Raw genomic sequence first — 13,448 nt, forward strand, 5'->3', positions numbered from 1 at the left:
TGCCATAAATAAGCTGGAAATCAAATAGTGTCAGATGACTTAAAATCTATATATTAAAACTGCAGAAGAAACAACAGATGAAAAAATATCTTGTGAGCCTCCCTGATGGTGCAAGAGGCTAAGATGCAACCTATGGGGGGCCTTCGCGGTGGCGCAGCGGTTGAGCGCTGGGTTGCGAAGCTGCCCGCAGCCTCTGCAGAGCCGGCAGCTCTCTGGCCACCGGAGGCAGGTCCCGCATGGCGCGCAGACCTCTCCTGCTGCCCGCTGCTCCCCTCAGCAGTGTACCTCGGTCCTTCTGCCTGCTCTGCTCCCTGGTCTGGCTCTGGTGAATTCTCTCAGCCTCCCGCACGTCTGACTGTACCCAGTGCTTGTATAAATAAATAAATAAATCTAAAAAAAAAAAAAAAAAAGATGCAACCTCTGCAGCTATCAGCAACCTCTGAAGCACAAGTTTGATCTCCAGTCAAGGAGCTACTCACATGGCACAGCAGACCTCTCCTGTCTCTCCCATGGTTCCCCACAGCAGGGTATTTCAGTCAGTCTGCCTGTTCTGTTCCTCACTCTGTCTCTGGTGATCCTCTCACCCCCCACACCTCTGGCCTGTACCCCAGTTCTTGTATGCATAAATAAATTAAAAAAAATCTTGTAGTGAACAAATGACTAAAGTACCATGTGCACTGCTTAATTTCACCAATAATTTACAAACCCCATGAAAAAGGGGCAAACTATCAGAAAGAAAGAACACATTCTAAGTATAAGATTATCAAACAGACTGTCTTTGGTACCAATTTTTCATTTGATTTTTGATCACTTTGGATATAAAAAGTGATGGGATTCATTAGAAACTATTTTTTAGAATAAACTTCAGTCCCTTATGTATAATATCTTACTAGAGAAAAGTTAAACCAGAGAACTCAATTTTTTTTTTTTTTTTTTAGATTGGATATGCACATGACATAGTATAAAGCACATATTCCCTATACAGAAACTAAATGCTATTTGGAAAATAAATGCTTCTGAATGGATTTGACAATAAAATAAAAAATAAGCCATTTTGGGGTCTTTTTTTTCACATTCAAAATACAGTAATAAAATATTTTAATGCTAATTTACTTTGGAGTGCTTGAGTTTCTCTTAAAATTTACAAGACAAACATTCCTACTCTAGTAAAGGATGATCTACATTAAATTCAAGTGTGTCATTTAATACTGAAAAAGTTATCCTTAAATAAACTAAAGTTACATTAATGCTAGGGTGAAGAATTCCTGCTTTTGGAAAGCGGTTAGCTAAATTTTGATTAACTGTGAACTGAGCTGAATTCTAATCCTCTTCTATGTCACTCTTTTTAGTAGAACTACATGAAGGAGATGAATTTGTAGGAAGATGAAATTGAGAGGAACATTTGCATTCAGAGTAACGAGTTTAAAGATAGAGATGAGAGAAAATAGCAGAAAATAAGCAATAGTTTTTTTCTTCGATTTCCTTCATTACTTATACCAATTTTTCCTCTAAGGGATCTGCAAAATACAACTCATTTATAATAACCATAACACGCTTTGAGTAATGAGCTTCAACATATCTGAATCATCATAAAAATGGAAAGCAGTGTGCCTAGAAGACAAGTGCAAGCTTAAATTTCAAGAATCAACAAAACAAGCATATAATCAAATGCAAAACAAAATAAACATAATTATCAATGCCATCAAAATAGCCACAAATAAAACATATTTACATAAATGAAAATTGTTTGATATGCAAAACCGTACATGCTTGGAAGTGAACTTTTTTGCCTACTAATGACTTTTTTTCTTTTAACTACATAGGCACTTAATAAAGACCAAAATTCTAGAACTATAACTCAAGCCTCATCAGCATTAACAGATTAAAATCAAAATTTGGGAATACCATGATTTTGATAATGAGGATTCTTCACATCACACTCTCTGAAATCAGCTGTTTCATCTGAAAGTCATTTAGTAGGAGACAACATAGCAATAGATCTTAACAAGAGCAATTTAATTCTCCAGAAGCCATTTAGGTATGCTGTAGACATTCAGATTGTTGCAACTTTGAGTGGTGCTTGATGCAGCTAATGGATAGAGGACAGGGAGCTTGGTAAATGTCCTATCCTCTCCAGGTCAACCAAGAATTACCCAGGCTAAAATGTGAAGATCCTGTTTGGGATGAAAAACCATTGGGGTAGGAAAAAAGAGTTTCCAAGAAGTGTTTATTTTTTATACAATATTTCCTATCATAACTTGAAGGAGTATTTTATGAAGTATTTGGTAATTGTATTTATAGACGATGGCCATTCTTGAGGATTATTCAGCTGAATTTCTAGCATTTAAACGTTTTTTACAAAAGAAAACTGAAGTGGAAAGAGAACTATGATAGAGATTGTCAATTTTAAGTAATTGAGAACAAATACCTTTGGGATAGACAATATGGAGGCACTGAAAATAGGAAGACTACTGGACTTTGATGTGGCCTTGAATGAGACAGCATGGAATGATGAAGTATAATGAAAAAATAAGGACCATAAAAATGTAGACAGCTCCTAAGGGTGAGAAAGCATATCTTGAGCCTTTTTGCCTCTGATTTTCACCAGTGTCCTCATGAGAAAAATAAGTAATTAATGTCAGACCCTGAGTGTTAGATGGTAGGTTATATATCATATATGATTTGTTAGACATTTATACTATTATTTGTACCAAGATTTTGAACCTGTGGATTTTGCTTCTTTCAAGCAATAATGCATTAAATTAATAAAGCTCTAATATAAAAAGTTCCCTTCAGAAAATATAACTTAACGATAGCTCCAGTAAGTCAAATCTACTTACATTTAGTCTCTAATTTGATCCTCTAAATACACACACACACACACATATATATATATAAACTTTCCACTTACAAAACAATGTAGAGTCTGAGATAAAGTATACTTTTTGTGTATGAGAAGGAACAGGAAGAATGTTGGCTTATATTAATGCATCTACAAAAACTACTGTCTGTGTATTTAACTTATCTTCCTCTTGTAATATGGAATCTATGATGTGCAGATCAAGGAAGGGGAGAGGAAAAGTAAGGAAAATATTTCTGCTTCAAGAACAGAGAATGCTTGCTCTTTTGTGCTTGGAAAAATGATGCCACCAAACCCATCCTACCTAAGAATTGTGCTCTAAGGATATAACACAAATTATGTCTCATGTTCTCCAAAATAGTTTTCTAGGAATATTAAACTATATAATGGAAGGAATTTTCTTATTTTTAAAAACTATCCAACACAAGCTCTTAAATATGTAGAATTTCATTTAAATAAGTCAGTCAACAGTTTTTTATAAAGTATTTAACACTTCATTGTAGAAACATAGGCAAAATGACTATTATAACCAAAATGAAAAATACTGTTCAATTTAAAAAATGTACTTAAACAAGAACCTGAAAAAGTTTATGATATGCATAACATTGTTCAAGCAAAATTGCACTAGTATTACATAAATCAATAGTTTATAAAGGCCTCAATATGGCAAAGTTTAGAAATAGGTAGTATGCATGCACATAGTACAACAAAAAGTCTCTTTATAAAACAGCAGTTTTTTAATGCTTGTACAAAGGGATAAAGAGCAACCACAAACATATTTCATCTGTTATGTTAATACATTATGACAGCTAAAAGTCAGTCATGTCTATCAGAGGAGCAAAAAGCCCTCCATACCTTGTGAATAAATCTTTTTGTGCCTTTAAAGATATTTGTATAAAAATGCTATTCTTTTTTATACAACTTAAATAAATCGCACTTGTTTCAATCAAAATTTGAAAACAAACAAAAAGCAGATGGGGCCCATGGTTTTGCATAACCAAAAGAAACCAGAGTAACAGAGTTACTGGTCAGTATGTATACTCTCCATCTTTGATTAAGGGTCAGATAATTGTTCTTCTATCATTTGGGAAGCCCTTTAAGAAGATATTTTGGATAGGGCAAATATTGGATTAGTCATATTATATACGACAAAAATATTTACCATTACTCTACACCATGATGGTTCTTTTGCCTCTTCCTTTTGAACGAGCAGAGAGAATGCATTCACACAATTGAAAGTCTACCATCACATTGTGTGCTTTTATCTTTTTCTTTCGTGTTCTGTGTGGTGAGGGGTTCAGTTAACCTTCCACAAAATGCAAATGACAGGGAAGAAGTTCCTAAGACATCATTACCCAATGCCCCATTGTGCTCTAGGCTCACTCTTTTACCTCACGACTAAGGGAAACAAAAGGTCTTATCCCATAGCAAGTGGCGATGTTCCACTTTGGTTATATTTTTGCTATGTTCTACCACCTAAATATAACTATTGCTTACAGGGTGTATACATTTAGTATATCACATAGAATCCACTAAATTTTGGAAAATGTAATCATATGTGTTCATGCAAATTATTAATTTTATGTATTTTTAAAAGATTTTCCTCAAAATTCTCATCTATCACTTGGCAATCTAAGACTAATTTAAAGCGGGTGATGCTGAACTTGTGAGGCCTATATATTTTCAGCAGTCCGAATCAATCTTAATGGGCACTAAGAAGAGAGTTGACCATTCCATCATCTTCCATCAGATTAACCAGAAAAGGAAAATGATTGTATTATAGCTTCAGTCCAAATACAGAAAAAGTGCAGAGATCCTCTTTGTTGATTAAGTTAGAACTCAAAAAGTTCATATAAAATAGATCGCTCATATTCACACTATAAAGGAATATGTTATTTTTAATTTTAACAAATTCAAAGGTGTGTCATATCAGCAGCATTGTTGTAAATTGTACTGTAGTGCAGTTCTTATTCATAAAAATACCATACAAATGGTCAATCAATAGTCATCAGCAAAAAATAAAAAAAACAGAAAACAATTTACCAGGGAAAATATAAAGAAAGAGGTAATGCTGATGCCAAAACAAGTATAATACTGTTGGAACATACAAAAGTAATACTTATATTTTATACATTTATACAGCATATAAAAGTTATCATTGATTAAGCCACTGTCTCTCTTATCCCAATTTCTATTTTCTTTGGAAGCAGTTCTTTCCTTTCATCAACACTTCCTAAGGAGTTTCGACAGTTTTGTCCATCCATGTATAATTTTGCATACACCGGATTGGAGTAATTTGTTGACTGAAGGGAAAAAAATATGATTTTATTATCCATTTCACCACATAATGAGTTATTTTTAGTATGTATATCTTTTAATGCTTTCATTTATTTGCAATACATTTTATTAATAGTAAATATTTAAATGTAATTGAAATTCTGTTTACAGACTTATAGTTGACTTTAACATGGTATTAGAGAAAAATATAATTGTATGTTTTTCAGGTACCTTGTGAATCTAAAAGTAGTTTTGAGGGGGTGGGGGGTGGGAGGGGAGGGATTGGGGTCAAAATGGGGGGGTTGCAATTGTATGGGGAATATAAAAATAAAATTTATTATTTAAAAAAATAAAATAAAAGTAGCTTTGACAGAATCTTAAATTTGGAAGAGATCCTCATGAAAACTGTGTTCACTGAGAATTTATTTAAAAGCATAAAACACTAAAACACATGGTCTTATTTCTAGTACATATGTTTTTCACTCATTGGAATATATAGATAAGATATGTTTATAGAAAGTCATTTAATTTTTCAGTATGAATTTAAAATAAAAAATAAAATAAATGAAAGTAAAATATATTATTGGGAAGACCTGAACATATTTTTGATTCAAACAACTTCTATATACTGATCAATGCAAATAATTTTGACTCTTCCAAGGAATCATGAAGGACACAGCTATCTTATTAAATTCATGTATACTTAGACAGGTTTTGTATTAGAACTGACATTTACAGAAGAGATCTTTTACAATTGAATATCATATACAATGTTCATTTCTTACTAATTGCAACTCAACCCGAGATACTGTTCCTAATTGTGGTTTATTTCATTTTCTTTCCAAGCAGAACATTAAATCTTAGCTACAACAGAGAAACAGTATAAACTCCATGTCATGCAAATGAGACAAACATGATAAAAATGAGAATGAAAAACAAGGGAGAAAATAGTCATTCCTAGAAATCTTGATATCTTTAATTTTTGTCTCTTCTATCTATTGTGAGCCATGCAACTTTAGACTTAAACCCTTTCTCTAGAAACTAGTTATTAATTAAAAAATTCTTAAGAATGATTTCATTAGACCATTCCTAAATTGTATATATGATGCCACATCTTGTACTATATTATTAAAGTGGTCATCAAATTTAGAAATATAACATAAAACATCTTAATAGGAAATTAATACAAACAAATGCAAATTTAAATTTTAAATTGTACATTTTAAATTTTGGGCTAGAGATTTCCAAGAATAATAAATTCTAATGTTCAAATTCATAAGAAGAGATATTTTTACTTAATAGCATGCCTAAAATGATGGCATGTTTTACATATAATCTGCATAGGCAGGACATATAACATAGGCCCCCAATTTTAAGGCTGTTTTAAAATCTCTTACTAAATAAAAACTCATTTAGGGGCAAGCCCCTAACTATATCTCATAATCATCTTGGATTGTGAGGGGTTCTGGGATGGAATGGACATGGAATAATGACTTTTCTTCTCTCACCCCAGCGGTCAGTGGTCCTTTCAAGTCAGAGTTTAGGTAGATGGGTGGCGCTGTATGTGGAAGCTTGAAAGCACCGGACCCTCCCCCTATATACCTCGCCTGTATATAAACAGAGAATTTTAGTTTCTGATCTAACATCAAATAATTATTTTCATTTGCATAGCTCATATATCATAGACATAAAAAATGCTTTATCCCTGGGGCATGAAAAGTACCTTCATGGAAGCCTTAATAAATTAAGGAAGAACCATTAATATTTTGAATCTGTGCTTCATAGGTACACATTTCTGTGAAGTCCAGCTTACTGATAGGCATGCTTACATTTCTTAGAAAAATTCACCAACCTCCCCAACTAAATTTTTTTTTTTAATTCTGAAAAGTTCTGACAATAGTCTACATGGACATACAAATTTCTGTTGTCTCTGTATTTTTAGGGGGAAAATTAAATATGCTACATCAAAACAAATTTAACTGTGATTTTAACAAACCTGACTTTCTAGTTTAGAACAGATTAATTTATACTTAAATTGATTCACTAAGTTTCTATGCAGGACAATCACTTTAGACTTTCTTTGATCTAGAGAGAGAATTTGCCAACCTGGTAAACTCATATTCATCACAGCATATTTTAGTGACATATTAGAATAAAAAGCCTAGATGAAAACTTGAACATTAAAACCTTAATATTTAATTAATTAATATTAAAACTCAAATATACATATTTTAAATATTAATTATCGACTATTAATAATGAATGTTTGGGATAAGGGTATGGGTCTCAAGAAAATCTTGTAAATGTAAATTCAACTGGTTATTGCCTCTTTATTTTCCCCCATAAAGGTTGGATTTAGATGATGTTGAAAACAATCTAAGTAAGAATTCACATGAATTTGGGGATAAAACCAATAAAGACTAATTTCTCATTTTCAAACTTTCTTTTTTTTTTTAAGATTTATTTATTTATACAAGCACTGGGTGCAGTCAGACGTGCGGGAGGGTGAGAGAATTCACCAGAGCCAGAGCATTGAACAGAACAGGCAGACCTATGAAATACACTGCTGAGGGGAGCAGCGGGCGAGGCAGGAGAGGTCTGCGTGCCATGTGGGACCCCCGTTGGCAGCCGGGGATCAAATCAGCGCTGCACAGGCTGTGGGCAGCTTCGCAGCCCAGCGCTCAACCAATGCACCACCATGGAGGCCCTTCAAACTTTCAATTTTTTGATTGCCTCCATAAGTAAATTGTTTTAATTAATTCATTATTTCAAAACATGATTATAGGTCATTGAAACAGAATTTTATAGGTCATTGAAATAGAATTTTATCCATTTGATACATAATGAAAATGGCTGCTTTATGAAAATATTCTTTATGAATAATGCAGTTTATTTTTGATGACATCATGAATATATCAAACCACTGTAACACAATAAATATTCAATGAAAAACATTTCATTGTTAACGTTGCTCCAGTGTTGTCTGCTTTTCAAAATTGTCTATACCTATTTGGACTAACTGTGCTTTCTTTACTCACTTCTTAGGTAACAATTCGTATTTACATTTCCAACATTAGGAGTCTGCTACAATCAGTTATCTAAGTCACATTTAATGTAATTTTGGTCAATCAGTCAGCAAATTGGTATATAAATATTTATTGCATGTTATATGCTAAGTACATTAAAAATAAATGAAGGGGCAGTGAAGCATAGTTTTATTTTCCTAAGGTAAATGTGGAAAATTTTAAATGGAATACTAAAAAGTTACAATCATTACGATCATTTAGTGCCTAAAATTGGCTTAACTCTACCACTAGAAATAAAACTGATAAGGAAATAATAACTCTCTTATGAAAATATCTTTATCAGTTCCTATTATACTTGCATATACTATATTTTTATAACTAAGAAAAATCAAAGACCCTAAGAAGTCTAATATTTAAGATATCTTTATAATTCATAAATTATCAAATTGTACTATATATATATATATATCATCTTTCAAAGTCAAGTTGAAAAATACTGAAACTTAAATTGTCAGGATTTATTTCACGAACAAATTCAAATGTAAAAGTGTTGAATAAAGAGTAGTAATTAATATTTCTAAGGGAAAAATCATTACAATATCTTTTCTATTTGATAGTTAAAAAAGTTATCTACTCAATAATGATGAGAAATGAACACTTGACTATTAATTTTGGGCATAGAAAGTCTATCCATGAGTCCAGAACTAGATTGGACATAGTGACCAATTTCAATTGGTCCAGTGACCAATTTCAATTTCTTTTAGCATAGTAGAGCAAAAAACCATTTGGGAATAGATTGGTCATTGTAATTATTTATAGTATAAATGTGCATTTTGAATACATCATCACTGATATGTTAGAAAATTGATAGTTATTCAGAATATGAATGGGTAAACTAAGAAAAATAATTCCATAATAGCAAGTTGATGCTCTTAATTCATATAAAATATTCTCTAATTCATGTAAAATATTCAGATAATGCAGTGAAAGAAAATCATTATAAATTTAATTTACCTGGATGATTGGATCATTCATCAATATTTTTAAAAGGTGCTAAGCTGTACAAAAAGTTTTAAGAACTTAAAAAAACACAGGCTAGGTTTCCAAGCTATATGTACCTATGACTAGCTTCATATCGATAGGGAAATGATAGCAAAAATATATTTCTGAAACATGATTTGTTTATAAACAAATTAAAAAATATAGATTAGCTGGACTTCAAAGAAATAATGTATAATTTGGTAATGAAGTACTGTACTCAATATTATTAAAAAATCAGACAATATTTTTACATTAACTTGTATATTTAGATGTGGTAACACCAACAAATCTGAATAATCTATTATTTTTCTAAAGTATATGCTTATAAACTAAGTGAATAAGTAAATTTCTTTAAGACATGTTATATTAACTTTATGCTTCCAGTGAAATGTAGTCCATAAGTTTATTTTTTCTTTAGAAGGGGTTATAATATTCAATGCATCCTAAAGTTCATTATAACTTTGATAGAAGAAATACATGATGAAACTTAGAACTACACTATAGAGAAACAATTTAAGAATGTTAGTGTTGACTCTCTGTCAATTTAAAACATATTACCTTTGTTGGATCTACCATAAAACCAGCATCTAAAAGACTTCCATCGTTGTGATCATGATCCACTTCATACATGTTATAAGATGGATTGCCAATTTCTACATTTATTCCTCCATTGATAATAGGTTGTCTTCTAATAGTTTTTGTCCTAGAATATGTGAATATTAACAAAAGTGTGAGTAGTTGAAATATTAACTTTATATATAGGGAACTGTCATATAGGTAGATTTACTGTTTTATGTAAATGTAACTGAAGGAAAGTTCAAAGTAAGTTAGAAATAAAGTATACTTATTGAGTCACAGAGGAACAATAATGTGTTCATATGGTAAGCTATTTTCTCAGTTATTTAGATTTAAAAATAAAAAAATACTCTGAACATATTCCTTCTGAATAGTTGAAACTGAATAGTCACTTATCAATTATCTTTTTAAATTATACTTTCCCCCATTTTTATGAAAACCACCCCAAACAAGTCTGTGATAAACTCTGAAATAATTTCAATCCCTAAGTCATTTTGCTAAATTCCTTTTTACATAATTTAAAAAGAACTCATAAAATCTTTGTTTTTATATAATAACCCTTCACAGCCCAATCCTTTTAATCTTTATAATTGTATAAAATTCCAATAACAGATAATAATAAAATACACAGTTTGTGAATGAAATGCAGTTTGTCACATACAGTGCATATTCAGTATCATTGTACTGACATTACAAATCCACATATTAATATATAATATTTTTCAGAGACTTTTTTATTTCAATGAAAAGCTACAACAAATATAAAATTCACTGACATTTTAATCAATGTGACTCCCTGTTAGATATGTCAGATTACATGTATGGAGCCATTCCTTCAACATAACATAGTGAAGGGTTGTATGAAGTATAATTACTTAAAATGAAATACAGAGATTAAATAGTTGAAAAACATAGGATTTTGTAGTTAAACAACAAAATCATGTTTTAAGAAATTTATGTGCTTTATTTACTATTAGTCTAAGAACCAGGCAATTACCTTCTTTTTCTTTTACAAAGCACTAAGCCAATTACTAAGGTGGTTATCAAAGTCACCAAGAGGACGAGAGGCACAATGATGGCAATGCTTCCTAAAAAACAAAGGGACAAATAGATGAACACATCAATAAAGATTGATATAACTGTATTTATTACATCAAATCATTTAATCATTAATAAACATAAATCTTACCAAATGTTAATATTCTCACTTCATAACTATGTTACTAAAACTATCACTTTACTATTAAATGTTTGATGCAATGATATTTTTCTTAGATATCTTTCACTTAAATACTTTGAGGCTAGAAATACTGACTTCATTAGTTTGCCTCTACTGATTCCCACCATACACATTTACTTGCAATGGTGTAAGTATATAGTTGTAACATCATGTAAATCTATCGTAACTGAAAACATTTATACAATTTCAGTGGCTGCATTCCCACTTTTAGTTTTATTCCCTTGCTATATATATTATCTGGCCATGAACATATATGGCAAGCTTGATGGCAGTCTTTCAAATAACAAGGCACATCCATATTGCATTTAGATGGACATACTCCTAAATATCAGTTTCATAAATTATTTGAAGAGGACTTGAGTAGGTTACTTAAAAGTACTTTGTCAACAAAACAGAAGCAAGAAGACCTACCACACGTCTGTTATCTTTTTACAACAAAAGTTGATTCTCTTTCTCAGTTTCCAGTTCCAGAATATTTTCAGCAAAATATATCTGGAATTTAGTTTATATCACAAATGTCAATATCCTCTTTTTTCCTGTATTAATGGTCTTAGGTTCTTATCACATGTTCAAAATAAAATAGGAATCAATGGAATAGTTATTCAAAATAGAGAAGTTGGGTTTCAGATCTGGGCACAGAAGAGAAGCAAAATTGAGAACCTCTGTTCTTCATTTCTAGTTTGGCAATAGGAGCAATCATTTTCTATTTTATTTTTTTTTAAGTAGTAAGGAGACAACATACCCTTTTGCCGATAATATAATCTACAGGAGTATTTCTTCTTGTGCAAGAAGAAACTAAAAGCAAGGATTACCTAATAACTGAAGAGTATTATTTAACAATTAAGTATCTAATGTTAACTTTTCCAATAGATAAATACCTAGTGTTCATAAGAGAAAAAGGATTTATATACTTGGCATAAGCCTCTGTTTTGGTTCAGTTAAGTCAGCTTAATTACTGAATAAACTAAGAAACAAAGCGACCCAAAAGTTACTTGAAATTTAATAAGGGGTTCTTGAATGGTGTAGGAGTGAAGCATTAAGAATTATTAAAAAACATGAATTTATTTTACAAATACATATGCATATAAAATATCACAGTAGAAATTATTGGCAATATTAGGCACAATAATCAACTGCTTAGAAATTTATAATAGAAATATAGATCAGTGGTAACAGCTCTAACCAAATGATATCTACTGATAGTTTTTCTTGGAGGTTACTTATCACTTATCAAAATAACAAAAAGTCCTTACTAAGAAATATCATGTAGAGGGTATTTTTTCTATTTGGAGCTTTAGAAAATAATTCATCTAAATTACAAAATAACTGTTTTTCCATTCAATAAAAAAATATGGCTTGCATTCTTTACCAGTTTCTAACTATAAACAAATTTTATCATTTTATTTTGCATCCAGGACTATACAACTTAGTAAGTTTAATATTTTATTACCTCGTTCAGTTGGGGAAAGTGAACTTTATATGGATGTATAATTTATTAGTAATTAATGAAAGTAGAAAATCTGGCACCTTGGATAGTAATTAACATTTGTTCACAAATTTTAAATACCAATGAACAGCTTGCTTTCTTCATAAACTATGATTTCAACTGATTGATCACAGCTTTATAAATATCCTTATTTCATTATTTTTGCTGCTAAAATTTGCACAGAGTTTGTAGGTGTAAAATACTTATCAATACTGGTGTAAGTTATATAAAGTTGCTTTCTTCTCAATGTAATGATAAATTATTTAGAAAACTAGATTTTATTTGTTCTACATAATTTCCATTATTCTTAGAAGGTAGAAATGTGAATTATGTATGCTAGAAAAAACAACTTCAATTTTCTTTTTTTATGGTTTACCATCACAGATGGCAGTTGCAATTCCTCATATTACAGCACTCCATTTAATAGCCTAGACTTTGAATATGTTTATATAACCAATCAAATTTACTGCAATAATGCTTAGTGTAGTCAATAAATTAATACAGGGTAGCAGTTTGGCAAGGTGTTTTTTTTTTTTTTTAGTAAAATAATTTTTATTGATGAAGACAATTGCCAACTACATATATTTTTAGAATCACAACAGATATATATCAAAATTAAATACTTTTCTAAGTAATATAGGTAGCAGTAAATATCACAGTGTAACATATAATAATAAAAGTCTACTGAAGGTGATTTTCTTAACAGCGCCTTTTGATGAAGTAAGTATTCTATGCTCTTGAAAAAAAAATCACTACTTATTATGGGTGGATGGGATAGCTTAACAACATTATCACTTAAAATAGAGCAAGAAGTCTTTCTTTGCAATGTCCTTTTGAGGCCTCACTGAACAACACTGTCCCATTAGAAAGAATAATTATATTATTAAATTGCTAAGTTAAGAGATCTGTCCATGCAAGAGGCAGTACAGCAAACAACTGAGA

General features: G+C 30.9%; 1 protein-coding gene across 1 annotated transcript in view; it reads right to left on the reverse strand.

The window, feature by feature from the left end:
- Positions 1–3,431: 3,431 nt before the first annotated feature.
- The window catches only part of LRP1B (LDL receptor related protein 1B), a 1,722,250-nt gene continuing 1,712,233 nt past the window's right edge, over positions 3,432–13,448 (reverse strand). Inside the window, exons 88-91 of the mRNA XM_054699700.1 lie at positions 10,778–10,868; positions 9,763–9,907; positions 6,646–6,744; positions 3,432–5,163 (exon numbers count right to left, since the gene is read on the reverse strand). Coding sequence (XP_054555675.1) covers positions 5,023–5,163; positions 6,646–6,744; positions 9,763–9,907; positions 10,778–10,868 — 476 coding nt within the window. The 3' untranslated portion in view covers positions 3,432–5,022. The remainder of the gene's footprint in view (positions 5,164–6,645; positions 6,745–9,762; positions 9,908–10,777; positions 10,869–13,448) is intronic.

The sequence above is a fragment of the Talpa occidentalis genome, unplaced genomic scaffold (genome assembly GCF_014898055.3).
Source record: "Talpa occidentalis isolate TD23 unplaced genomic scaffold, MPIMG_talOcc4v2.1 talOcc4.3, whole genome shotgun sequence".
In the NCBI taxonomy this organism is placed as follows: Eukaryota; Metazoa; Chordata; class Mammalia; order Eulipotyphla; family Talpidae; genus Talpa; species Talpa occidentalis.